The 24,971-nt window shown below is 35.8% G+C and overlaps 1 protein-coding gene across 1 annotated transcript in view; it reads left to right on the forward strand.

Moving 5' to 3' along the window:
* Window positions 1–24,220, forward strand: part of PTDSS2 (phosphatidylserine synthase 2) — a 37,090-nt gene extending 12,870 nt beyond the window's left edge. Inside the window, exons 3-12 of the mRNA XM_014070267.2 lie at window positions 1,803–1,885; window positions 3,805–3,872; window positions 5,881–6,015; window positions 7,584–7,634; window positions 11,311–11,424; window positions 12,670–12,788; window positions 13,225–13,339; window positions 14,451–14,596; window positions 21,076–21,261; window positions 22,251–24,220. Coding sequence (XP_013925742.2) covers window positions 1,803–1,885; window positions 3,805–3,872; window positions 5,881–6,015; window positions 7,584–7,634; window positions 11,311–11,424; window positions 12,670–12,788; window positions 13,225–13,339; window positions 14,451–14,596; window positions 21,076–21,261; window positions 22,251–22,389 — 1,156 coding nt within the window. The 3' untranslated portion in view covers window positions 22,390–24,220. The remainder of the gene's footprint in view (window positions 1–1,802; window positions 1,886–3,804; window positions 3,873–5,880; window positions 6,016–7,583; window positions 7,635–11,310; window positions 11,425–12,669; window positions 12,789–13,224; window positions 13,340–14,450; window positions 14,597–21,075; window positions 21,262–22,250) is intronic.
* Window positions 24,221–24,971: the final 751 nt, after the last annotated feature.

Genomic DNA, 24,971 nt, shown 5'->3' on the forward strand with positions numbered 1-24,971 from the left:
AATAAAAGCCATCAGACTAATTACTTGAAGTATCCACTCTTAAATTGAATGTGTAAGATTTGGCCCTCTCTCCCCTGTTTGAAAATATATGTCTGCTTTGTATAACAGAATTGTTTTGGATTTAACAGAGTAAGAGTTATATTTTAATTTGGTTAAATTGAATTATTTATTGGTTATTTTCGGGCTTCAATATTTCATTCTGAAAGATACTTTAAATTGGCAGTTTGTCAGATTAGGGTGGCAGAAGCTAGATAGAGCAGAGTCTGTTGGTAGATTTTTCGGTCATCTGTAATAGTTTCTCAAGGATTTCCAAATTCTAATAGGACTAATGCAAAGACTTTTCTCCCTGCCTAAACTGGGTTGTGTATGAAAGAATGCTTATTTGGCCAAGTTCATATACTTATGAGACTGAAAAGAATATTTTAATATTTGGTTCTAGTTAGTCAGTTCCATAAAAATAGAATAGAATTGTAGAAAAATGGTTATGTAGCTATCAAATCGAGTGACTGCTAGATATAAAAACATTGCAAACTAAGGTTTGCCAGTATCTTAACCAAACTTCATCAAGACTAGACTGCCTTAAAGGTGTCATTCATTCAGTAATAAACTTTATCATGGTTCAAAAATACCCACAATGTTAACTCTTAAGTCAAACAGAGCCAAGGTGGCGCAGTGGTTAAATGCAGCACTGCAGGCTACTGCTAGATCAGCAGGTCAGCGGTTCAAATCTCACCGGCTCAGGGTTGACTCAGCCTTCCATCCTTCCGAGGTGGGTAAAATGAGGACCCAGATTGTTGGGGGCAATATGCTGACTCTCTGTAAACCGCTTAGAGAGGCCTGAAAGGCCTATGAAGCGGTATATAAGTCTACTGCTAAAACAGAAAACAAAAATAATACTGACATATTGACTATATCAAGAATGCATGTAACCAAACTCGCTAATTCTATAGAAATTAGAAAGAGCCCACTGGTTTTCCTTCCTTCCTTCCTTTCATATCAGCCTTTATTATTTTTACAAATAACTCAAGGCAGTGAACTTATCCAACACTTTTCTTATTTTCCCCACAACCCCCAGGTGGGTTGGGCTGAGAGAGAGTGACTGGCCCAAAATCACCCAGCTGGCTTTCATGTCAGGTTTTAAATGCTGCTGTACAGAATGTGTCTGTTATGTGTAAAGTATGGTATCTATTTATAGTAAGATGATACAGAAATTGTTTGGACAACCTGAAATATTTTATTTTTAAAAATGGAACTAACTTACTCTGCATGTTTCTTAATAAATAAGATTTTGTTTGCACCAGGCTCACATGGTATGCTTCTTCCTCATAGGAAATCTTAATAAATTAGTCATCTACGAAGACAGATGGCAATACCATATATTAAAAGGAAATCAAGAGAGGCCTCTGCAATATCTAAAGTAATTCCAAAATTAGCAAGCTATCTGTTTATGAGATTTAATGTCACTGGAAAAGAGGTTTAGATGGTTTTATAATCTATGTCCATAACTCATGATTTACAAATCTCTGTAGACCATTTAAATTTCATTGACACCAGAAATACTACATGATAGCAATTAGTCCAGTGTGGCTTTCTTCTAGTCCAACTGATCTTTGTCAAGGTTCATTTAAGTAGCTAAGCCTGTTATGCAAAACATCAATTTTAGTCTAATCACTAACCAAGATAAAATTAATAATCGTATCTCCCTAATCTTATATTACATGAACAGTCAACATGTTAAATTGACCGTAAGCAAGTTATTGTTACAATATACTGAGGACTGTTTTGTTCTTAATATTTTCCAGAGGTATTGTAGCCAGCATTTTAGTTTTTTTGTGTTTTGGAGTCACTCAAGCAAAAGATGGTCCATTTTCAAGACCCCATCCAGGTAATCCAAATAGCTCATAGCATTAAAATAGACTGATACATGTAAATTTTGAAAATAGTTATTTTTAATAGTATCTATCAAGATTTCCTTGACAAAATCTGTCATACAATTTTGAAAGTCCTAATATGATCACTGTCCATACTAACCACGTATTTATTTGTATAGATTCTGTGTGCTTAACATGTTGCTGTATATTTATGTAAATTTTCCAATTTTCTGCTTAGCTCTACAACATATTTAAAAGAATACATAAGTAACATATAAGATAAAATCATATTATTAAAAAATTTAGAGCTGTATCTAATATTATATATTGTCCATATGTTTCTGAAAGCTTCTCCTTACTATGCTTAATAAAAATAACAGAACAGATGATACATGAGGAAATGGTTATTGCAAATAAATGAGTGCTGGGCACTGTAGTGAATGTTGTAAAAGTGATCTGAGTTTGGTGAGTGTGTCATGAAACTGCTAATAGAAGATATACTGTATGTGTCATGAGTGGTTCATATGACCACTTGTAAGGTACTTATGGGGATACGAAGAGTCTAGTTCATTCCTTGTCAACTTTCCCATGTTGAAGTGGTCTGTCCAGTTTTTGGAGGAGTTTTTCCCCCCACTACAGTACACACTTATTCTTGGAAGAAGAATAGGGAAGGGAAGGATGTTTCAATAAGCATATGTTCTTGTGAAACAATCAAAGCCATGTTCATTTTAAAAATACACATAGCCATTCTAATAGAAATGTTCATATTTCAAAAAACTATTTTATATACGTATTTCTCCATAGCTAAAGAGCATTAACATCTTCATAACGGAAGGTATAAAATCAGAACAATTTTAAAAATGCAACATGTCTAATTAGAATTAATTTTAATGACAATAATGAAGTAGGTTTTTTTATAATGCTTAGATACTATGAAGTACATTTTCATCTGTGCCAGTAATCTATTGATGAAATAACAGATGTGGTAATTAAAATAATGAATACACCATTTGAACTATTGTTATTTTGAATGGAACTTCTGAAATTCACATTTGTAAACTGCTATTCCTTAAAGTACTTGCAAATTCTAATTTATCAATGTGAATAGTTTTGAGAAGGTATTCCAAGTAATTCTGGGGCCACCTTCCTTTAGCTTGGTTCAGCCCTTTCTTTATTTTGATTAATATGACCAACAAATCAATCTTACCTGTCTAAATAAGATGTATTTTCTTGATAGTAAAATAGGATAAGTGAAGTTAGTTCAGCACAAGGTGCTGCTTGTTTAATTTCTGGTATTTTCAGAATGCCTTTTATTAATTCTTGGAATTTTTATTTGCTGACACTACCCTCATCTGTAATTTCTTTGACTTTAAACCTTTCATTTTGAAATGATGATGTGATAAGAAACCAAATAAGTAAGATATGCCACATAGATGAGGTCAGATTTACTTTCACTACAATTCACAGCTGTTTTTATAAGATATAATTTGTAATATAAGAATGTAGTGTTTTGTGTATATTAGCCAAGTTGCAAGGGTATTTTTCCCTACTTTGAGCCTTGTTTCATTTTTATTAATAATTCTAAAAATATGTAATAAAACTCGCTGAAGAACAAAAAGATAAGGCAAGGAGCCCATTAAAATTTAATTCATAAGAATTGATCAAAGTATTCCACAGTATTTTGCTGCCCCGAATGAGTGGGTTGTAAGTCTTCAAAATATGGATAAATTTTCTTGGTAATTGATTTCACTAAGCTTTTCCAGTTAGTCATTTGGACCTTCTGCATTTTTATTTTTAACTTTATAGACTTCCTTCAAAACATATACAATTCCATACAAACAAAGCTTCTTATTATTCCTAAAGATTCTATATGAATTAGTTTAGCCTTATATCCAATTGTAATATATCTACGTTTGTTAATTTGTTCACCTAGCTTACTGGAGGTTTTGGCTATGCGTCAGTGTTGTCTATGAGCTTTTTCTCATCTTCATACTTTTTCAGGTAAGGAATTTAAAGTTTGTATGTTAAAAAAAACCTTAGAGATATAAAGTAGAGATCATAATCATCAGCTTCACTTCTTACCATGAAAGCATATTGCATACAAATGCACAAGTGACATCATTTCAATAGTCCATCTCACTATTATTATTATTAGTAGTATTAGTATTATTATTATAACCCTCGCCCTGTTAATATATTTTGGTTACCTCAAGGCAGTAAACATACCTACTACTCTTTTTCTCCTATTTCTCCACAACCTTGGGACAGAGTGACTGGCCCCAAAGTCACCCAGGCAGCTTTCATGCCTAAAGCAGGCTTAGAACTGCCTTAGCAATCTCCTGATTTTGAGGCCAGCACCTCACCACTACACCAAACTGGCTTTCTAGTATTACAGTACATTATATAATGCAGCTTTCCCCAACCTGAACACCTTGGCGATTTCAACTCCCAGAATTCTCAGCAGTGGGTTTGATTTAATCTATTTGGCATTAACTCTGCAGGATCTTAAATTGAGGTATTTCTCATCATATCTACTGAACTTTCTGTGATTGAAGATTCCACCGATTTAATCTGGACTTTCTACCCCCCAAAAATGGTTCCTTCCTCTTTACAATGCAAGAATCAAAATTTCATTTTAACTTATTTATTTTAGACATCTATGTAAACATTCAAGCAGCACTTCTGATTTATATCTTTCTTTGGAAAGTTTAAGATGCTTTCTGTACTGGAACAAACCTTTTAGTTAATAGGATAATTGTTCTGCTGAAAATTTTCTTACTTTTTTCATCCAAGAATTTGTCCCACAATTGCAAAAGTCGATTGTATAGTAGTTTGTGATGAATGCTGCTTGACATCCAAAGCAAACACTATTTTACATTAATCTTAAATAAAATAAATAATGCTTTTTAAATTTTTACAAGCATCCTTTCAGCTAAAGAAAAAAAAAACAATTAAGCATACTTTCTGCAACAAGTGTCACAGCCAAAAAGCATTTCGCAACGAAGGAAAAATAGTAATCCACAAAAAAGTTCCAAAAATACACTTCTCCAGCTATTCAGTTGCATTTTTTCCTAATGCTTATGTGAAATACACTCATATATTTGGCAGTCTAATAAAGAATATTTGTATTTCAGGGTGGATATGAGAGGTCCTTGAGATTGCTTGTTTTCTTGCAGACATTTCATTATTCAAGCTAGGTAACATATCAGTGCTACTACCCTCATTTGGCAATCTATTTTGCCAAGCACAGCCCATAAAAAATAGTATTTTTGCATTTGTTATCTATGCATAGTATAATTGGAGAAATACCCGAAAATGAGATAATAAAATATCTCATAACAAGGAGTATAAAACATACTTAAACTTATAGTGCATTCAGAAAGTATTTAGACCCCTTTCACTTTTGTCAATTTTGTTATGCTGCAGCCTGATTTTACAGTTGTTGAAATTCATTTTTTTCTCATTACACTCAGACCCTATAATGACAAAGTGAAAATAGAATTTTAGAAATGCTTGTAAATTTATTAAAAAGAAAAAAAAATGAAATATCACATTGGCATAAGTATTCAGACCCATTATAACAACACTTGAAATTTAGCTCAGGCACTATACTCTCCTTCTCTTCTCAGGTAGCCCTAGCCAGTATCAGCAGAGATTGGACCAAGATGTGTTGTTTCATTGGCTAATGCAGTCTTGAATTCTTTGTATCTGCATTTTTTTAAACAAGCCATTTGCAGGAGTATGGGATAGTTTGAAAGAATCGAATGAAATAAGCCTAAGACAAATATCCAGAATGGTGATATCTGGCCTGGTTCCACACAAAATATGGCTGTTCCAAACTTGGAAAGTTGTGCATGTTTTTTTTCTAGATATCTAAATGTCTTTCTTCATTTCTTTTTAGCGTCTGGGTAGCCATTATATATGTATATTCCTTTTGTATTGCCTATTTAACAAATATAACTTTTTAAATGAAATGTTGATGTTCTTGAACATGTATTTAATTTTGCAGACTGTACATGATGGAAGACAGTTTATGAAATTTATTGATCCTAATTTAGGAGTCCCTTTGCCCGAAAGAGACTATGGTGGAAATTGCCTTATATATGACCCCAATAATGAAACAGATGCCTTTCACAATATTTGGGTAAGATGCTAAAATGGAGAGATTGTATTCATTTAATAATATCTTTATGTCCTAGGATTTTGTACTTATTTGATGGATGCCTGATAATTGTTATTTAATCCAACATCAGTTGTTTTATAACTAAGAGTCTGTCTTCAGTAATTCCATAGATGAGTTCCAGTGCATCTTTCTGAGAATTTCAGGCTTCATTCCTTTAAAAGCAAATTTAACTTGGAAGACAGACTGCAGGTAGTCCTTGTTTAGTGACTTCAATTGATTCAACAATCTGATCATTGAGCAAAGTGATTGCTAAGTGAACACTCTCTGAGAGAGATGCTGTGCAGATCACTGATTGTTGCTATCTCATTTAGATAAAAGTTATCCCACATAATGTCCTGTGCCTGATTCATTCCCCCCCCCTTATTTTTTTTCTTCCCTGCAGTGTGGAGAGATTGCTTAAACAAACTATTTCTTCCTGAGCTGCTTCTCAGTGCAGGATTTCCTTAAAAAGAGTTAACAAGGTTACCTTTATTAATTATTAATTATTTAAAAACTCCAGACCTCATAGCTGCTGCATGAAACTGACCAGAACTTAATCGGTTTCACATTAAAGGCCCTTTTTCATCATAAATGCTCAAGAGCGGAAAGCATTTATTACCATTGCATTTGTGAATGGTTGCTACCCAAGGTGGTTGCTAAATGAGGATTATCTGTAGTAAAATTTTGAAACCCATTAAAGTCATTTCCTACACATGGGAGCGAAGATATTACTGCCTGGCATATGGCTTTGGTTTTTTGTTGTTGTTTTTGTTCTTTTTTCATAACAAACCAAATGCAGAACAAAGATAAGGATGTTTTCCAGTTTTATAAATTTATATATAAATATTGTTATATTCAATGTGGGTTTTGTTGTAATGCAAAATGTATGCATGTTTCTGTAATTATCTTCTAACCTGTGTAGTAACTTAATCATGCTCTCCATTCCTCCATAATTGTATATTAAGAGTTGTCTTAAATTATTTACTTACTCCCACACTTTTTAAGTAAACTAAAGGAAATCTATATCTGTTATCTGCTAGGTGTTCTTTGCAGACTAGAATGTGTTGGCTGCTGTAGTTTTACGTAAGCTTTTTGTTTTTATGGAATAAAGAGCTGATCCAAAACATTGACGTCTCAGATCTAAAAAAACAAATTGGGACTCGTGCTGTATTTTTAGACTTGTTGCTCAAAGGTACAAAGGTGCATTTTTTGAAAGTTAAGATAAACATGTTTGCGATGAGGTTTACACAACAGCAGAATTTAACATAGTCAGATATTATATTATCTAAGGTAACTGTACATTTTTCCTCTTTCAGATAGTTTATAAAAATTGAAATAACATTAATCTTTTTGCTAGGAAAAATATATTATACATTAGATGTGAGATGTACAAATTATTTTTAATCATTTAACAAATATTTTAAAACATTGTGAAGATGTTCAAATTGCATATGGAAATATATGTTTCAGTAGTCATTATCATCATTTATGTTGATTCCTTTTATTACATAGAAAGTAATTCTAATCTGTATAATCTACTTGAATTACAGGATAAACTAGATGGATTTGTTCCTGCTCATTTCCTTGGTTGGTACATAAAGGTGAGAATTAGCCCTTTCTTTGCTTAATTACTTACTATAGTTCTGAAGTCTCATTGCTTGTCAGTACTACAACTGCTTCTTATTCTTTATTATTATTAGTGGTAATCTAAGTTATTTTTAAAATAAGTTTCTAAATTTATTTTAAAACAGTAAAATTCTGTTTTTCTGTTGAATATCTTTAAATCTTAATCAGTTAAAGTATTAAGCTATTTTAATATAAGACTTAAAACAGCTAGCTATGTTATGATTAAACTAATGGGCACATAAATGTGTCACTATTTTCATCTTAATATACAAAGTAAATTGAATAGAGAAATGAAATCTGCTTTGTAATTATTTCTAAGAAATTGTTTTCCTAGCTAAGAAACAACTTTTGTCTTCATAATTACTCAAATTTATTTTAGTCTTAAATCTTCTAGTCCTCATTGACTATAACAGCGATGGCGAACCTATTTTGGCTCGCGCGCCATAAGGGGGGAGCACAGGGAGGGTCGTGCGCAGGTGTGCTGCACTCATAATGCAATGTGCGACCGCCCCAGTGTACATGCGCGCAAGAGAAGCGCGACCCCCCCCCATTTTTCCCTGCTTTTTTTGCCCTCCCCAGGCTCCAGAAGCTTTATAGGAGCGCGGGGAGGGCGGAAAGAGCCTCCCCTACCTCTCCGGAGGCCCTCTGGAGGCTTCAGGGACCTTCAGGAGGCTTCCTTGAAGCCTCCGAAGGGCAAAAAAGGACCCTAAAAGCAAACCGGAAGTCACTTCCAGTTTGCTCATATGGTCCCTTTTACTCCTCCGGAAGCTTCAGGGAAGGTTCCTGAAGCCTCCAGAGGGCTTAAACCGACCCTATGAGCAAACCGGAAGTTCATTCCCGAACTTCCTGTTTGCCAATAGGGCTGTTTTTTTGCGCTCCAGAGGGGCGGGGGAGGCTCTTTCCGCCTCCCAGGCTGCTATAAAGCTTCTGGAGCCTGGGGAGGGTGGAAAATGGCTTTAAAAAAGGTTGAACTCAGCTGGCCAGCGCGTGCATGCGTGCTGGCCAGCTGATAGGGCAATGCCTCGTGTGCCCTGACAAATGGCTCCGTGTGCCACCTATGGCACGCGTGCCATAGGTTCGCCATCCCGGGACTATAAGTTCATAATGAAGGCTACTCTAGTTGCTTTTTGCTATCATAACAGCAGACCTGACTTCCTCCATATAGTGATGATATGCTGACAGAAAAATCAGTTCAGGTATAAAGGTAGTTCTTGACTTACTACTATTCATTTCGTGACTTTGAAATTACAATGGTACTGAAAAAGTGACATGATTGTTTTTCACACTTACTACTGTTGCAGCATCCCCATGGTCACATGATCAAAAATTGGGCTCTTGGTAGCTATCATGTATTTATGACAGTTCCACTGTCCTGGGGTCATGTGATCACCATTTGTGACCTTCACTGCCAGCTTCCAACAAGCAAAGTTAATGGGAAGGGCCAGATCTGCTTAATGATCAAATGATTCACTTAACAACTGCCATGATTCACTTAACAGCTGTGGCAAGAAAGGTTGTAAAATGGGACAAAACTCACTTAATTATCTTGCTTAGCAACATAAATTTTGGGCTCAATTGTGCTCATAATTCAAGAACTACCGGAATGTGTCTTTAGCTGTCAGTTCAATTGAGTACAGTCCCAAAGAGATGAATTTTGAAAACACTATTTAGACCTTTCACTACCTAATTTTTTAAAAAATAGTGTTTACACATACAATAAATACTGAGAAAGTAACCTTTGTTTTGTTTTGCAATTGGAATTGATATTACTTGAGGCCAATTTTAAAGTTGTAATCCTTCCCATGGGTTTTTTATAATGTAGTTGAAATGCATCATTTTGATAGAAACCTGAAGCAAACATTTTTCACCTTTAGTTGGCTAATAATTTCAGACATTTCATGCAGCTGGAAAATGTATTTGGAATGTTAGTTTGAGAATGTTGGCATAAGAAGACATTTTTCTACTTTTAAGCTAACATTTTATGCTACTATTTGAAAGTAATAGCAGTAGACTAAAAGTACTACATTGTAGTGTGCATTCTGCAGTAAAATTTACATATTCCTATTGCCCTATATTTTATCTATCAATAATTGACCATCAGAAATTATATCTTAAGTATTTGATTTCAGCATAATTCTGGAAAGTTCTTGTTTAGTAACTCTGCATGAGTAATGTTCAAAGGTTATGCTATGTTCAACATGCATATAATTTGTGTTCAGATGTCCACAGTTCATTGATTTGAATGCTTGCATAATTCTGTATTTATGAAAAGTGATGCATGTGTTCTTATTGAGATGTTGGATTGACATTCCACTATCAAACAGCATTCCTTCACTTAAAATATCATTTATTAGAATACAGGAAACTTTATATTACATCCTCATTATTCCAACTCCTTCATTATTAAACTGCTTTTGATATTAGAAATACTACTGTTGTTGTAGTGTTGTAACATACCATTTTATTGGACTTATAGAACAGTCAGCTCTTTGGAAAATTTTCACTTCTACCTAAATCATTAAGAATATTCATTTTTTTTTTTTTTAAACATCTATCCAAAGATCATCACTTTGTCATTTTAAACACTCAGCGAAAAATGCAATTCAAATAGAAAATATTCATTGACAAATATTGTATTTAACTAGAGATGGAAGAAAATAATCAGACAATTCAGAAAAATATACACTGTATAAAGTGAATCAGGATGGAATCATAACCCAACTATTCATTGGTGAACAGATATGATGGTTCAGGTTTGTGTTCTGCTACAAAGGTATACACTATAATTCAGCTGTAGGCTTCAACAACACATGGCAAAATAACTTTGTTTTTATAATAATCACCCATGCAGAAGATACCTTGTGTTTGTGTAGCAGAGAGCCCCAATTACGTTTCTCAGCACTTAATAATATTTATTAAGAGCAATTGCTTCCAATTAAGCAGAAAGACAAGCCTCATGCTTTATTCACTTTGAGTTTTATAATATATGCATGGATAGTGGTCGAATTTTATTTTCCTTTTTATTCAAAATAGAAAAACAGAAACCAAGTTTCTTCTCATAGGACTGTTTGTCCAGAATGATTCTTGGAATTTAGAGAGTAATTCTGAGTTCCTGCTTGAAAGTAAACTCAATATTTTGTGCTGCGGATGTTTTTGAGAGCCTTTGTTCCTGATGTCTAGGACATCTTCAAAGGACTACTGGTTGGTGTTCTGTCTCCAATATATTATAAACAGAGCTGGAGAAAAAAATAATTTGATTCACATTTTAACATTAGTTTTCTTAATTTATGCTTCTTCACTTAATACATGAATCAGAATACTACTATCCTTTGGATTTTGTAAACAAAACAATGCATATAAAAATGCAAATAATTAGGGAAAGTAGCATTCAAAAAACATTGGCAAGGAAATGGCTTTGTAAATTTATTAAATGATGTGTTGCATTGTACATAAGAATGAATATTGTTCTTTATTTTAAAATATCATAAATTAATGCAGATATATAATGTTTGAAAACCGTGGTAAGCATTTACCATTCCTATTCACATGTTAAATGTCAGTGAGATTTTTTTCTTATTTTTTCTTCAATATTGGGTAATGCAAATTTGGACTGATCTGCAGAATAACTTTCTTCTTTCATAATTTGCTTAGACACTAATGATTCGGGATTGGTGGATGTGCATGATTATCAGTGTAATGTTTGAGTTTCTGGAGTACAGTCTAGAACATCAGCTTCCAAATTTCAGTGAATGTTGGTGGGATCATGTAAGTATTAAATACTCTCTTAAAAATTATTTGGCATATAGTGATGCAAATTCATTTTTCAAAAACTCACTTCACAGAGTTTAGTTACTTATTAAATATGAATAACTTTGGTAAGAGTAATGTTTATTGACTCTTCTTTCTAGAGACCATCTAGCAATCAACTCTGATATCCTCGGATTCATGAAAATGATCGGCAGTTTATTTTATTATTTCCAATGTTACATTAAATACAAGTACACATGAACCTGAGAACCAGTTTAAGATCACAATTGGGATCAGAATTTCAGTCACACCTACATCATCAAATGACCAGACACAATTGGCTCTTGACAACTGTTATTTTTTTTAATGCCGATTAAGTTAGTCACCATACTTATTAAGAAAATTATCTGGTCATTAAATATTGCAATTTTTAAATGAATCCACCTTCTCCCATTGATTTTGCTGGTTGGAAACCAGCTTAGAAGGTTTGAAAATCACAATAGCATGACCACAAAGGTGATGCAGTGGTCATAATTTCAAGGACCTGTCATAAATCACCTTTTTTTAGCAATGTCATAACTTTGAACTATTCTTAAACAAATGGTCATAAGTCAAGGACTACTGTAGTGGTTAAGGCATCTGAATTCTACTGCCACTTTAGACACAAAACCAGCTGGAGTTCTTGCGCTAGTCATTCCATGTTAATATAACAATAATAATGACATTTATAAATAAAAGTTTATTTTTGTTAAATGATGCATTCTGAACTGAACAAAAAATCAGCAAGGAAAGAATCAAAGATGAAGTGAAATGTGTAAGTCTAAGGAGACAACAGATTATATGCCTTGATAAAAAGAAATATTTAGAAAAAAGTGTCAGACCAACCCAAATTTTATAACTAAAAATTGAGGATATATATCCTAGCTGGTTAATATAGAAAATAACAAACCGATTAATGGATTGAAAACTGAAAAATGAGTAGGATGGAATTATTTTATCATTTACTGTTCAGAAGATAACATGATAATTCTATAAATGAAATCACATTATGGGCTAAGAAGCTGTCTGTTTTGCCAAAATATTGGTTATATATAATTGCTATTTTAAAGTGCTATTTAGTATTTTATAAGGGCTGTGTGTGTGTGTGTGTGTGTGTGTGTGTGTGGTGTATGCATATTTTGCATAGAAACTGCAGTATCATTGCTATAGTCACAGTTATGTAGAGATTGTGATGAATCATTAAATTATTATTATTATTTGTAGTGGATTATGGATGTAATCTTATGCAATGGACTTGGCATTTACTGCGGAATGAAGACATTGGGGTGGCTTTCTTTGAAAACATATAAATGGCAAGGACTTTGGAATATTCCCACATATAAGTATGTTTAGTTACAAAATTTTACATTTAAGACAGAAAAATGCAAATCTTATATCACCTTTAATGCTAATGAATCCTACATTAAGATTAAATAGTTTTAACTTAAGATAAATTAATAATTATAAGTTCCATAAATATTATGAAATGGTATGTTTGTGAAATAAAATAATAGGTTAATGATGGATTATTACCATTTATACAAATGTCGTTTAGGGTAGAAATGTCGAACATAGTTGTGTGAAGTATTGTTTTATTTCTTAAATTACAAAAATACTTCTATATACTCTCAAACATTTTTGTTGTTTTGTTTTTAGTTTCTTCATTACTTCTGGGTTTATGTTATTTATGCTATTTTCAATGTTTTTGTTAATCACATTTTATTTAATAGAAAGTTTTTTTAAAAAATTAACATGAAATATTTTTAATTTCCCCTCTAGAGGTAAAATGAAGAGAATTGCCTTTCAATTCACACCATACAGTTGGGTTAAATTTGAGTGGAAGCCAGCATCCAGCCTTCGCAGATGGCTAGCAGTGTGTGGTATTATTTTTATTGTAAGGGTAATTTCTTTCAATGAACTAATATAAGTATTTCAAATAGTTTTCTTTTATTTTTCAAAATACTGTAAACAGATTTCTTGCTTTTTCCCACAGACTCCTTAAATTTGACATAATCAAAATACAATTTATCTCCCAGAATTCCTGCTTTCATGCTAAGAGCAAAATAAAGAAAAGGAAGGAAGGAAGGAAGGAAGGAAGGAAGGAAGGAAGGAAGGAAGGAAGGAAGGAAGGAAGGAAGGAAGAGGCCACAATGGTCCCATTTAATTTAGAAGACTATATAAATACTAAATGAAATATAAATTGTTTCGGTTAAGGGATGAGTATTCACATGCAACAAACACATTTTATTTCAGTATTTATTATACTGTAAATGATTCCCTGATAATACAGACCATAGGAAGGGGAAACCCTCTCCATCAAAAGTAGTTCATTCACATATGCACATAATTGGTAGAATTTAAATAGGACAACTGGTAGGGAAGAAAAGGTAATTCTGAGACTGTAGTTAGAGACAAGGATGCGCTTGGTGTTCTCTGATCAAATACAAACATTTATCTGGGGAAAAAGAAAGGAAGAAAAGAACATTTTTCCTACATTTGTCAAAATTGGTCATCTTGAATGAAAATCTGACTTTATTGTTTGAATACATTTGTTTAAAAGTTTGATCTTCTGAATTTATATGAAAGAAGTGGTCGTCTTAAAATGGTGTGATTGGGAGGTTAAAATCACTGTGATGTTTTGAGTTTGTAACTTTGTACTGAATAATTATGTTTTTTCTAACAATTCACTTACATAATTTTGAATATCAGTAATTGCTGCATGGACAACCACATCTCATTTAGACATTGAAGTACCTGGTCATTTCATCAAATTTCCTTTGTGTAATAAATGAGAATAGGGAAATAGCAGCATCCCAAGAAAATGTAGATGATAATGATTAATTATCATTAATCATTAACAGCTTTATTTTTAAGAATTATTAAGATTGTTAACTTTGATAGTATTTCGTTGGCAAGACATTTCATGCATTCAAATGTATACACTTTGAAGAATTGTGACATTGAATAACAGGAAATCTCCTAAGTGATTGAATGGTATGTGTCAGTTTTTATTGGCAGAGTTGAATACATTTTACTTGAAATTTGTCCTGTGGATGCCTCCAGAACACTACTTGGTACTGCTGCGACTTGTCTTCTATGTGAATGTGGGAGGAGTAGCCATGAGAGAGATATATGATTTCATGGATGATCCGTAAGTTATTTCTCTTTAAACTCAGTTGCTTTATTTTTAGAACTTGGGATGTTTCCTGCAAGTTGTTGAGAAACATTATTCACCAAAATAGTGAATGAATCCATCTGTTATTTCAAGGGAAAGTATACTTTTTTTCCACTGCTCAGACTTATAATGCTTGACAAACTAACATTTGTGCTTTATTACATTACTTTGCTGCATGCCGTTTTCAGATGTATAGTAGTGCACAACAGCTTGAATGAAGTTTATGATTCAGACTAATTGGAATGCAATAGATTTTTGCTTAGGAAAATGTTGGAGAGGATTTTAAAAGCAATGTCTTAGCCTGAGGATGTTGTTAAATCTGGATTTACCCTAAAGATTTTTATAACCTTGGTTTACTGGCACTATAAAGGGACTTTACAATATTCATATTTTACAGCAGTATGGCCTCACTAAGCAATGCATAAACAGCTGCCTGCTTATTATTTGTTATTTCTGTTTGCTTTGTTTATCAAATACTAGAACCCAGATCCATCTAATTGGATCCATCTTTTGTTTTGTTGTAATTTTGTTTTAAGTTTGGTATTGTATTGTATTGTATTGTATTTGGTTTATTTGTATGCCGCCCTTCTCCAGGAGGGACTCAGGGCGGCGAACAACTGAAAGGGGAAGGGAACATAAACAACAGTACACATAATTAAAATGATAATGAAGCAAACTGGTTGGCCCCACAACTTTTCAGCATAATGTTTTATCTCTGACTATCAGAGAAATGTCTGTGTTTAGTATCTAGGATTCCAATATCTTATGGAGATCATTTGTTGGTCTTTCATTCCCAGAGCAGGGAAGAATGGCTAAAAATGACGACTTTAGTTGGATTTCAGGATATTGAGCAATGACATTTATACCATTCCCTGACCCCTCATTTTGAACCTACTGATATGGAATATACTTCCTGCTTCAAACTAAGTATTCTGATCCATTTTTCGGTTCTTGTGTTTGAGTTGAAAAACAATCTCTTATTCTTTTGCCCTCTGTTCAACCACATGGCATAAGGTTGGAAAAGGGAAGCTTCATCAATCCCCAACCCCTCATTACTAATTCACTGAATTGCCATTCTTTTCCAATAGAAGATATGGACATCCAAGGGAAAAGACCCCCCCAAAACGATCCCATATGTAAAAATGTCCTTTTTCTTAACTTTTATTACAGAGAAAATGACTACTGTCAGTATTTCCCAGTTCCACTAAAGTTTCAGTTTCTTCACAAACATAAGAATCTTATGTTTAGTCCTACACTTCTTAGTAGGAGGAAGTTAAAAGCAAACTGTCTACAGAATTATTCCTTTATAAAACAAACATAAAGGCATATTTCTGTTTCTGTGTATTTTCAAAGATTAATGAAGATTTTTTTTCCCCTTCTATTCTAGCAAACCATTCTGTTAGGCGGTTTAAAGATTTATGTAACTTCTTTTAAATAAAAGACTACTTTTAGATGCTAAAATGCTCATTGAATGTTCTGCAAATAGGGCGTTGGTTACTTACCTGATACGCCCTTTCTCGGGACGGTGGAGACATCATCCAGGCATGGGTATAACTCCATCAGGATCCAATCCGACTGGGTCTACAAGCATTAAAGACACGCCCACGAGGCTCCTCCTACCAGATTAGATGAAGGCATGAGTTGTAGACCACTGTGTAAACAGTCTCAGATGATATATATATATTATCTCACAAGGCAAAAAAACAGAAAAATCAAAGTAAAAGACATAAAGAAAGAGTGGGGCTGGATGATGTCTCCACTGTCCCGAGAAAGGGCGTATCAGGTAAGTAACCAATGCCCATTCTCCTAGTAGTTGGAGACATCATCCAGGCATGGGACATACCAAAGCCCAATCTGTCCCATCGGGGGGGTCCTGAATAGAATTTAATAATCTTATAAACTTGCTGCAACACGCGCCGTCCGAATGAAGTGTCAGCTGAGGCATATCTGTCGAGCTCGTAGTGGCAGATGAATGGAGAAATAGAAGTCCACGTGGCTGAGGGTTGAGATGACCAGGCAGCAGAGGTGGCCGCGCTGCAGGTGGAGTGCGTCATGATGTTGGGCGAAACAGGCAGACAGAGGGCGGAATAGGCCCTAGAAATAGCAGCTCATACCCAACGACCAATGTCAGAAGAGGCCTTGGAGCCTTTCTTACTTCCCGGTTGGAACTTCATGAAAAGAGCCTCAGAGTGCCTGAAAACAGCAATTCGTTTAATATAAACGCGTAGAGCAAGGTAATGCCAGTTACTCTCCAGCCAATGAGATGGTTGAGGGCAAAAACCGGGATGCACCAGTTCCTGGGCTCTGTGGAATACAGAATTTACCTTAGGTACAAAAGCTGGATCAAGGCGGAGGACGACCTTATCTGGATGAAAGATGCATAAATCTTGTCTGATGGACAACGCTGCCAGCTCGGAAATACGCCTCGCCGAAGTTATGGCTACAAGAAAAACCACTTTTAAAGTCAAATCATATAAAGATACAGAATGTAAAGGCTCAAAGGGGGTCTGAGTTAAAGAGTCCAGGACTTTGGAGACATCCCAAGTCAAAAACCTGTGTATTGTTGATGGATTGATGTTTGTGGCACCTCTCAAGAAGCGACGGATAAGCGGGTCATGAGAAAGGGGCTGAGTGGAAGTCAGTGAGAAGACGGAGGACAGGGCCGCGACCTGGCGATGGAGAGTGTTTGGCAAGAGTCCTAGATCTATTCCCTGTTGAAGGAACTGGAAAATATGAGGGATAGAAGACTAAAGGAGCAATGCCCTTTCTATGGCACCAGACAAGAGAGCTGTGTCCGCTCAATCTCCAGGCGGTTAGTCGTAACAAGGAAGGTCGGGATGCTGGAACGTTGAAGGAGAAGAGAGGGAAACTGAGGAAATTGCCATGGTGGAGCTACCGAGAGGTTCAGCAGATCAGCAAGCCAGGGTCTGCGAGGCCACCGAGGAGCGATCAGGATCAGTTCTGCCTCCTCCATCAGCATTTTCCTTGGCTGTAGGTGGCTGAGAAGCAGTGGTTCTCTTTTTGCTCCTGGGCTCTGAGGGGACTGGAGGAGAAATAATGGCCGGAGAAGATGGATCATTCCCCTGTGTAATAGTGGTCTCGTTGGTTGGCATTACTCACGGTTGAGGAGAGCACCTAAAATGGCCGCAGCAGGCTTCCCGCCTGCCATCTGAGTAGATAGGGCCCTGAGGAAGGCCTGAGGGAGTGAACCGAGAAGGCGGCTAAACGCTTAACAGAATTTGCCACCTGACAAATGCCTCGGTGCCAGAGGATGAACGCCCAAGCCGAAAGAGCCGTTTGAGGCCAAAAGGAGGAACACTGCTGAGGCGGCAAGGAAGAGCAGCGGCTTACGAAACGCCCTGCAGTCAAGCAGCTTTGGTGCGGCTGCCGCGTTTTGAAGAGTCCTCAGCCGGCAAGATCAAGATGATCTCAAGGTCTTCTGGCAGCGCAGCTGCAGCGATCGGCTTTTCGGGCGGCATGGCAGCAGCAATCAGCAAATTAGCAGAGCCTGAGGTAAAAACCTTGTAGGCTCTAATCTCCGCGACGATTAGAGCCAAGCAAGAACAAGGCAAGAGCCCCTTAGAGGCTACGAAGCCTCCAAAGCGAAAGAAACCAGAGCCAATTGAATTAAATTTAAAAGAGAGCCAATTAGAAGAAATTTGGAAAGTTTTAGTTAGAATTTAGTTTAAAATCAAATTATTTAGCAAGGATATATATATATATATATATATATATATATATATATATATATATATATATATATATATGTGTGTGTGTGTGTGTGTGTGTGTGTGTGTGTGTGTGTGTGTGTGTGTGTGTGTGTGTGTGTGTGTGTGTGTGTGTGTGTGTGTATGTGTGTATGTGTGTATATATGTATGTATATATATATATATATATATATATATATATATATATATATATATATATATATACACACACACACACATACATACACACACACACACATACATACATACATACATACATACATACATACATACATACATACACATATACACAGCTAAGCGAAGGATCGACTGAGTCTAAGCTGGGTAGGAGGAGCCTCGTGGGCATGTCTTTAATGCTTGTAGACCCAGTTGGATTGGATCCTGATGGAGTCATAAATGTACAAAATGTACAAGAAAGAGGCTCAAGGCCTTGCCTTTACCTATTCTGGATGGGCTCTGGTGATTGTTTAAGGAAGGTTTGTAAAGGAATGTCAATAGGTCATACCATTTTGCAGCCTGTGTCTTGTTTTCTATGTGGAACATAGCTGCTAGAATAAGAGTGATAATAGTCTATGGAAATTAGGTCATCTTAGGGAGGTGGTCAGTGTAGGGAGGTGGTCAACTCTGGAGGTTTTACTGTATTTGGTTTGGTGATACAGAATACAAGGTCATATTTGGAGAAATGTAAACATGCAGTTCAGTAGGATTCTTAGCATTAGAAAATAGATTAAAGAGCTATAGGATTGACATTCCTTGCTGTAGCAGTTGCTATTGTTTCCAGCAATCCCTCATGTAGATTTTTCCAGGGTGTTGGTTTAACACAGCAGAAACAAGATACAGTATGGAAAAACTAATAGGTACTAGATTTAAAAACAAGCACTGAAAATTTTAAGAATTTTGTTAAGAGTTGTTACTTCAGAATTCGCCGTATAAGTCTGCCTTCTAGGTATAGCAAAATGATCTGCGTAAATTCTTTATTTATAATTAACTATGTGAAATTGCTATACTTTCTCTTCTTTATTAAAAAGCTAAAGTATTAATGTAATAATATTGCAGCACAGTGAATACAGTGGTACCTTTATACTAAACAGCTTTAGTATAAAGGTACCATCAAATTTGGTATTCAACGCATTTTAACATGGACATTTTGTCCCAGTAACCATTGTTTGCTTGGTACTCAATGCACAATCTCGAACTTCTTAGCATCAGCTCCCTTGTGACACAATACATTATTCTTTATCATACGCATTGTTCGTTTGGTATTCGTTGCGCTTCTGGGAACCAATTAACGATAATTACTTAGGTACCATTGTGTAACAGATTGTTCAAGAGGGAGCATCTGTGAAACCTGTCTGTTGTTAAATCCTCACCCACCTCTATGTCCTTCCTTCCTTCCTTCCTTCCTTCCTTCCTTCCTTCCTTTTCTGAGACATTGGCCACAAGCATTTCGAAACAGTCCTCCATGTAGCATCACTCTCTCTTCTAACTTTAGGAAAGTTATTTCTTTTTTTTTTCAACTGTTCAGATGTTATCAGCAAAGAAGTACAGGGTGGGCCAGAAGCCAGGCTGGGGAAAAGAAATTCCCAATGCTGCTATTCCAGAATATACCAGCCAGCATATATCTATTCAAACTTCTCAGCACCCTTCCCCCTCATTTATAATACTTTTCTATTCAGACTTCTGAGCATTTTCCCAGCCTATCTGTAAGCTGCTGCGCCAGCACACTGTCCACAGACAGATCTTTGCAGTGTCTCCCCTCCCTGCTTCCTTCCTTTACCAACATCCCTGATATGAAGTATGTGCATATCCTGCTCAATCTTCCTAGCATTGTCCCTCTTGCCCCAGAACTCAACCAAGAAACCACACAGAAGCATACAGATTTTTTAGGGCAGGGGTCCCCAACTACCAGGCTATTTGTGCAGTCTGGTCCCACTTTATAACCGGACTGCACAAGCATTGGGCGAGGATGCATGCAGCTCCACTTGTGCAAGCAACAGGTGATTGCGCTTGTGTGAAAAGCTCCTTTTGTATGAGCAGGGTGCGCACCTGCTGCTTCGGCAATTGGAGCTGCATGTGCTCACGCGTACACCCCTGTCACTCACAGGGAATCATCTCCTCTCTGTCCCACTGCCAGGCTGCCAAGCTGGAAAGGTTGGAGACAGCTGTTGTAAGGGAAGCCATATAGGCTGTCCAGACATCTTGCCCAAGCAACAGATCAGTTTGTTATTTGCTTGTTGTTTTGGAATGCTTTGGGGGAAAAAATGTCCATTGTAAATAAACCACTAACCTGGTTTATTTACTGTACCATACAGTATGTATATGAAATGTAGTTTTATCAACATAGAAATTTGGGTTACCATGCTGATCAATATTTGTATGATAGACATTTACTGTTATTTATGGGGTAACATTTTATGGACTGTAATCTACTCCATCAAATATTTTACTAGGATATAGACTATTCCCAAAGATCACCTATTTCAGCCTCTGATTTTGGGGCACACGAGTCTGTCTGAAAAGCAGTTGCTTCTAAAGCTATGCTTCCTGGGTATAGTATAGAGATCTCAAGATGATGGTTTTAGAATATTACTGAAAATATTAACTGGAGTAATTCAATTTAAGCAGCAAAATTTCAAGATAATGCATGTTCTGGATTTGCCTCGTGTATAATATTTTGGGTACAGATATGTCTTGTACCTATATGCTATTACTTTTTTTTTATTGCAGGAAATTCTATAAGAAGTTGGGTCAGCAAGCTTGGCTGGTTGCTGCTATTACAGCTACAGAGTTCCTTATAGTGGTAAAATATGATCCATATACTTTAACACTATCGCTTCCTTTCTACATTACTCAATGTTGGATCCTTGGAATCATGCTTGTGCTTGCGTGGACAGTTTGGCGTTTTTTCATTCAGTAAGCAAAATTTGATTCTTGACTGTCTAGCTAGGCCTGTAATCTTTAGGTTGTTTGTATGGGAATTTTAAAATACTATGATAAAAGTTATTGAACACATGAACAAGCACCCACCTTTCAAGATGCCAAAGCTGGGGGACTCACTAATAGAAACTGACGTTCTTGTTGATAGCTAGGTAACCCTTTGATCAAAGACTTTTAATAAAGCCTTAATTATAACACTAGTTACCCTATAATTCTGAAAGAAGCAAACAGTCTGTTCCCCTTAGATTTTATTTATTTATTTATTAAATGTATATGCCACCCATCTCATCAGTAAGATAGCTGAATCCAAGGAAAAGGAGAGATAGAGTTAGTATACTAAACTAATCCCCCAAATGAAATTTATCTAGAAGATTTCTTGCTCTTTCTTATCGAAATAGAGAAATGGAACAGAAAGATATCTCATAGCATACCCTAGGTTATGAGGTTCTGTTTGGCAGAATGTATTACATCTGGCTAGGCCATTTTTTGCTCCCCATCTCTGAGAAAGGAGGGCTGCAGGATTACTTGCTTTGGATTCAGTTTCAATGTGCCACATAAACATATTTTTGGGTCACAACCCTTTCATTGGGATCATGTAGCAGCACCGGATTCCAGGAGAAGATATAGTTGCTTAAAGGTATTGCAGAGAGATGCTACATTCATTCTCCTGCATGCCCTGGAATACTTTTTGGAGATCAGATCTGAAGTGCTGCCCAGACGTTTCTGCTTTGCATTAAGTATCAAAAGAGTTGGGGGTGGGGTGGGGTTTGAGAGTGGATCATCTCCCAATTTGTTTATTTGGAAGGCTGATTAAAATGTATAACACTTTTTAAACAGAATTAACAGGTGCTTGATATTCTCAAAACGTAGTTTATAATTGTTTTAGAGAAATGAAAGGAACTACAGAGATTTATTGCTTTTTTTTTAAAGTAAAAGAAACAATTCTTCTTTTTTGTTTGTTTCAGTGACATCACCTTACGGTATAAAGAGATAAGAAGGCAAAAGCAAGAACATAAATTTGGAAAGGATAAATATTTAAGCAATGGTGATGGACAATCTGTAAATGAGTACCTGAAGAATAAACTAAGAGAGAAAAAACTTTGATCCTAATTAATCGGTGAAGGGCTAAGAAGATTGATTTTCTTGATTTGCAAGTTTAACCCTTCCTCATTTTGTAATTTTCAATGTTTTCTCATGTGTGAGAATCCTTTTGGAAAAGATGCCACTTAATCTCTTTTGAGGAAAGTGTTTACAACTAACTGTAGAAGTAGTGCTCCTTCCACAGGGGAACTTCAAACCAAGTGTGGTAAATGTGAGTGCCACCTCACAAAGGAGGATTGGGGAGGCTGTAACTAATACAAATGCAGCCTCCCCATTGTGGAAAACTGTTAACATTTTGGTCATCATGAACATGTTTTATGAAATAAATCGGTGCACTGTGAAAAGCAGTTTGATGTTTTCTGCTGAAACTAGTCTAAGCTATAGTGATAATGTTCATGTTCTTATGATTCATTTAACAATACAGAAAAAGAGGGATGCAACTGATGTATGAGAACAAACTGCAAAATTTGCACAGTACACTACTGCAGCCAGCCTTTGAAAGTCCTGAATTTAGCTGCCTGGATAAAGGTGCTTTACTTTGAACAACTGGCTAGTACATTACACTCTCAAATACCTCTTTGTCGACTGTCTCTTTAGGAAAGGCATCTCTTTAGAAAGGATGCTGATTAGCCAAATAGTGAAAATGAAGGCAAAAGCAGGTAGAAATGTGTCCTAGTCTTAGTCATATGAATCAAAGTGAACCTTAGTTTTATTCTTCTGCAAATGAGATGCTTATTGTTCTTGCCAGGACTATGTTTGGGTGTTGCTCCTTTGTCGAATAAACCAAAATATATGACATGGATGGTCAGAATTATTTTTTTTAAACTTCTAGAATAGGGATGGGCCCAAGTGTCCTTTCAGATATTATCAAACAGTTCTCATCAATCCAGCTAGCATGGCTACCTGTGCTGGATGATGGGAGTTGCCCATCTCTGTTGTAGAAATTAAGGCAGGAAGATTTATGGGCAAGTGGTATGGACGTAGTCAGCCACTAAATACTGATAGAAGTATATTATCATCTCTCAAGCATCTAGACCAAGAGCAGCAACTGTCTTGCTTGTCACATTCTCGCAAAATAATGTTTGTTTTATGAACATCTTGAATTGCTTTCATATTTTTAAAACAACTAGGTCAATTTAACTTACAGGTAATACCGATGTTTATCTTAACACTGTAATTGGATCTCAAATAATTAGACTTGGGGGAATTTATTTTGAAATGTTTTATTCTTTGGACATGCATATAAGCTAAAATGCTGTATTCTACTTGCCTCTTCTCCCTGTATGATCTCAAAGTGCCGCTACTTAAAGCACAGTGCATAAATCTTGGCTCCCTTTTATAATACTTGAACTGCAAAATAAGTCTGTCCTGGCCTTGTTTCCAGGATACCACTAATATTCTCCTCTTTAACAAAGGACGCTTTCAGGAAAAGAAAAAAAAATCCATATAAATGAATGTTGAAAAGTTCACCAGAAGTCACAGGTTGAAATTCTTCATTGAGCACCTAGTACATTTCAATTTAAGATTTACATAGTCTCTATCTGTTTTGTACTAGTAGATTCTGCCCCTCTTTGTAATTTTGTATTGTAAAGTCTTTCATGTAATTCTGGTGGTAACAAGTGCAATGGGGAAAAACTTGAAAATATTTTTGTTGTTGTTGAGGAAGTAATTGTGTAAAAACTGAAGTATGTGAAAAATGCTACTTTTGTTTTAAAAATTGAAATTGACTTATTCTCAAACCATTACTTTCATACTGATCTTTATGTTCATGAAACAGTCTTAAAATTATAGTATGGCAAATTGAACAAATATAATAAAAGAGTATTTGCTGGTATGATTCTGAGTTACAAACTTTATTTGGGAAGGGAAGTGGTTCTCATGTCCCATGTGGATAGTTTTACATACCCACATGACCATCAGGTCAAATTTGCATTGCTTTTTTCTTCTACCTCACCATCATACATATGTATTTGTTTTTAAATGTCCCAGTTTTCTTTTTCAGAATCTCAACTTGTCTTATTTCCTGTTTAACACGAAAACACTTTTAAACACTTTATTTTTCTCATGCATACTTTATTATATACTGTATTATTATATTAGTATATAGCATATTATTATAGAATGTACTACTATGTAAACATCAGGGTTGTGTTTGACCACGGGGGGGTGGGTGACCAGGGTGGATACGGCCCAGAGATGGATTGCTCCCAGTTCAGCCCAGATCGGGTGAAACGGTAGCAGCAGTGGGAGGCTCCACTCACCAGCATGGAGGCTTCTGCGCATATACAGAAGAATCACGTGCGCACATGAGTGAACCGGTAGTAAAAAAAAATGAAAACCCACCACTGGTGTGGTCAACTCGATGTCACTCATGCCAGGGGCACCTGTGGTGATCCAAGCTCTCTGCCAGTGAAAACGGGCTCCAGAGCTGTTTTCAGCTGCCTCCTGCAGCCCTATGCCAGCAAAAATGGAGCTCGGGAATGCCTCATGCAGCCTTCATTAGCTGTTTTTGCTGGCAGAAGCACCATGGGCTGGTCCTTTGCTGTATCTCACCCTCGTGGGCCAGATCTAAATACCCCGTGGGC

This window comes from Thamnophis sirtalis, unplaced genomic scaffold, assembly GCF_051295495.1.
Source record: "Thamnophis sirtalis isolate CommonGarterSnake01/CBP01778 unplaced genomic scaffold, rThaSir2_p1.2 scaffold_1, whole genome shotgun sequence".
Lineage (NCBI taxonomy): Eukaryota > Metazoa > Chordata > Lepidosauria > Squamata > Natricidae > Thamnophis > Thamnophis sirtalis.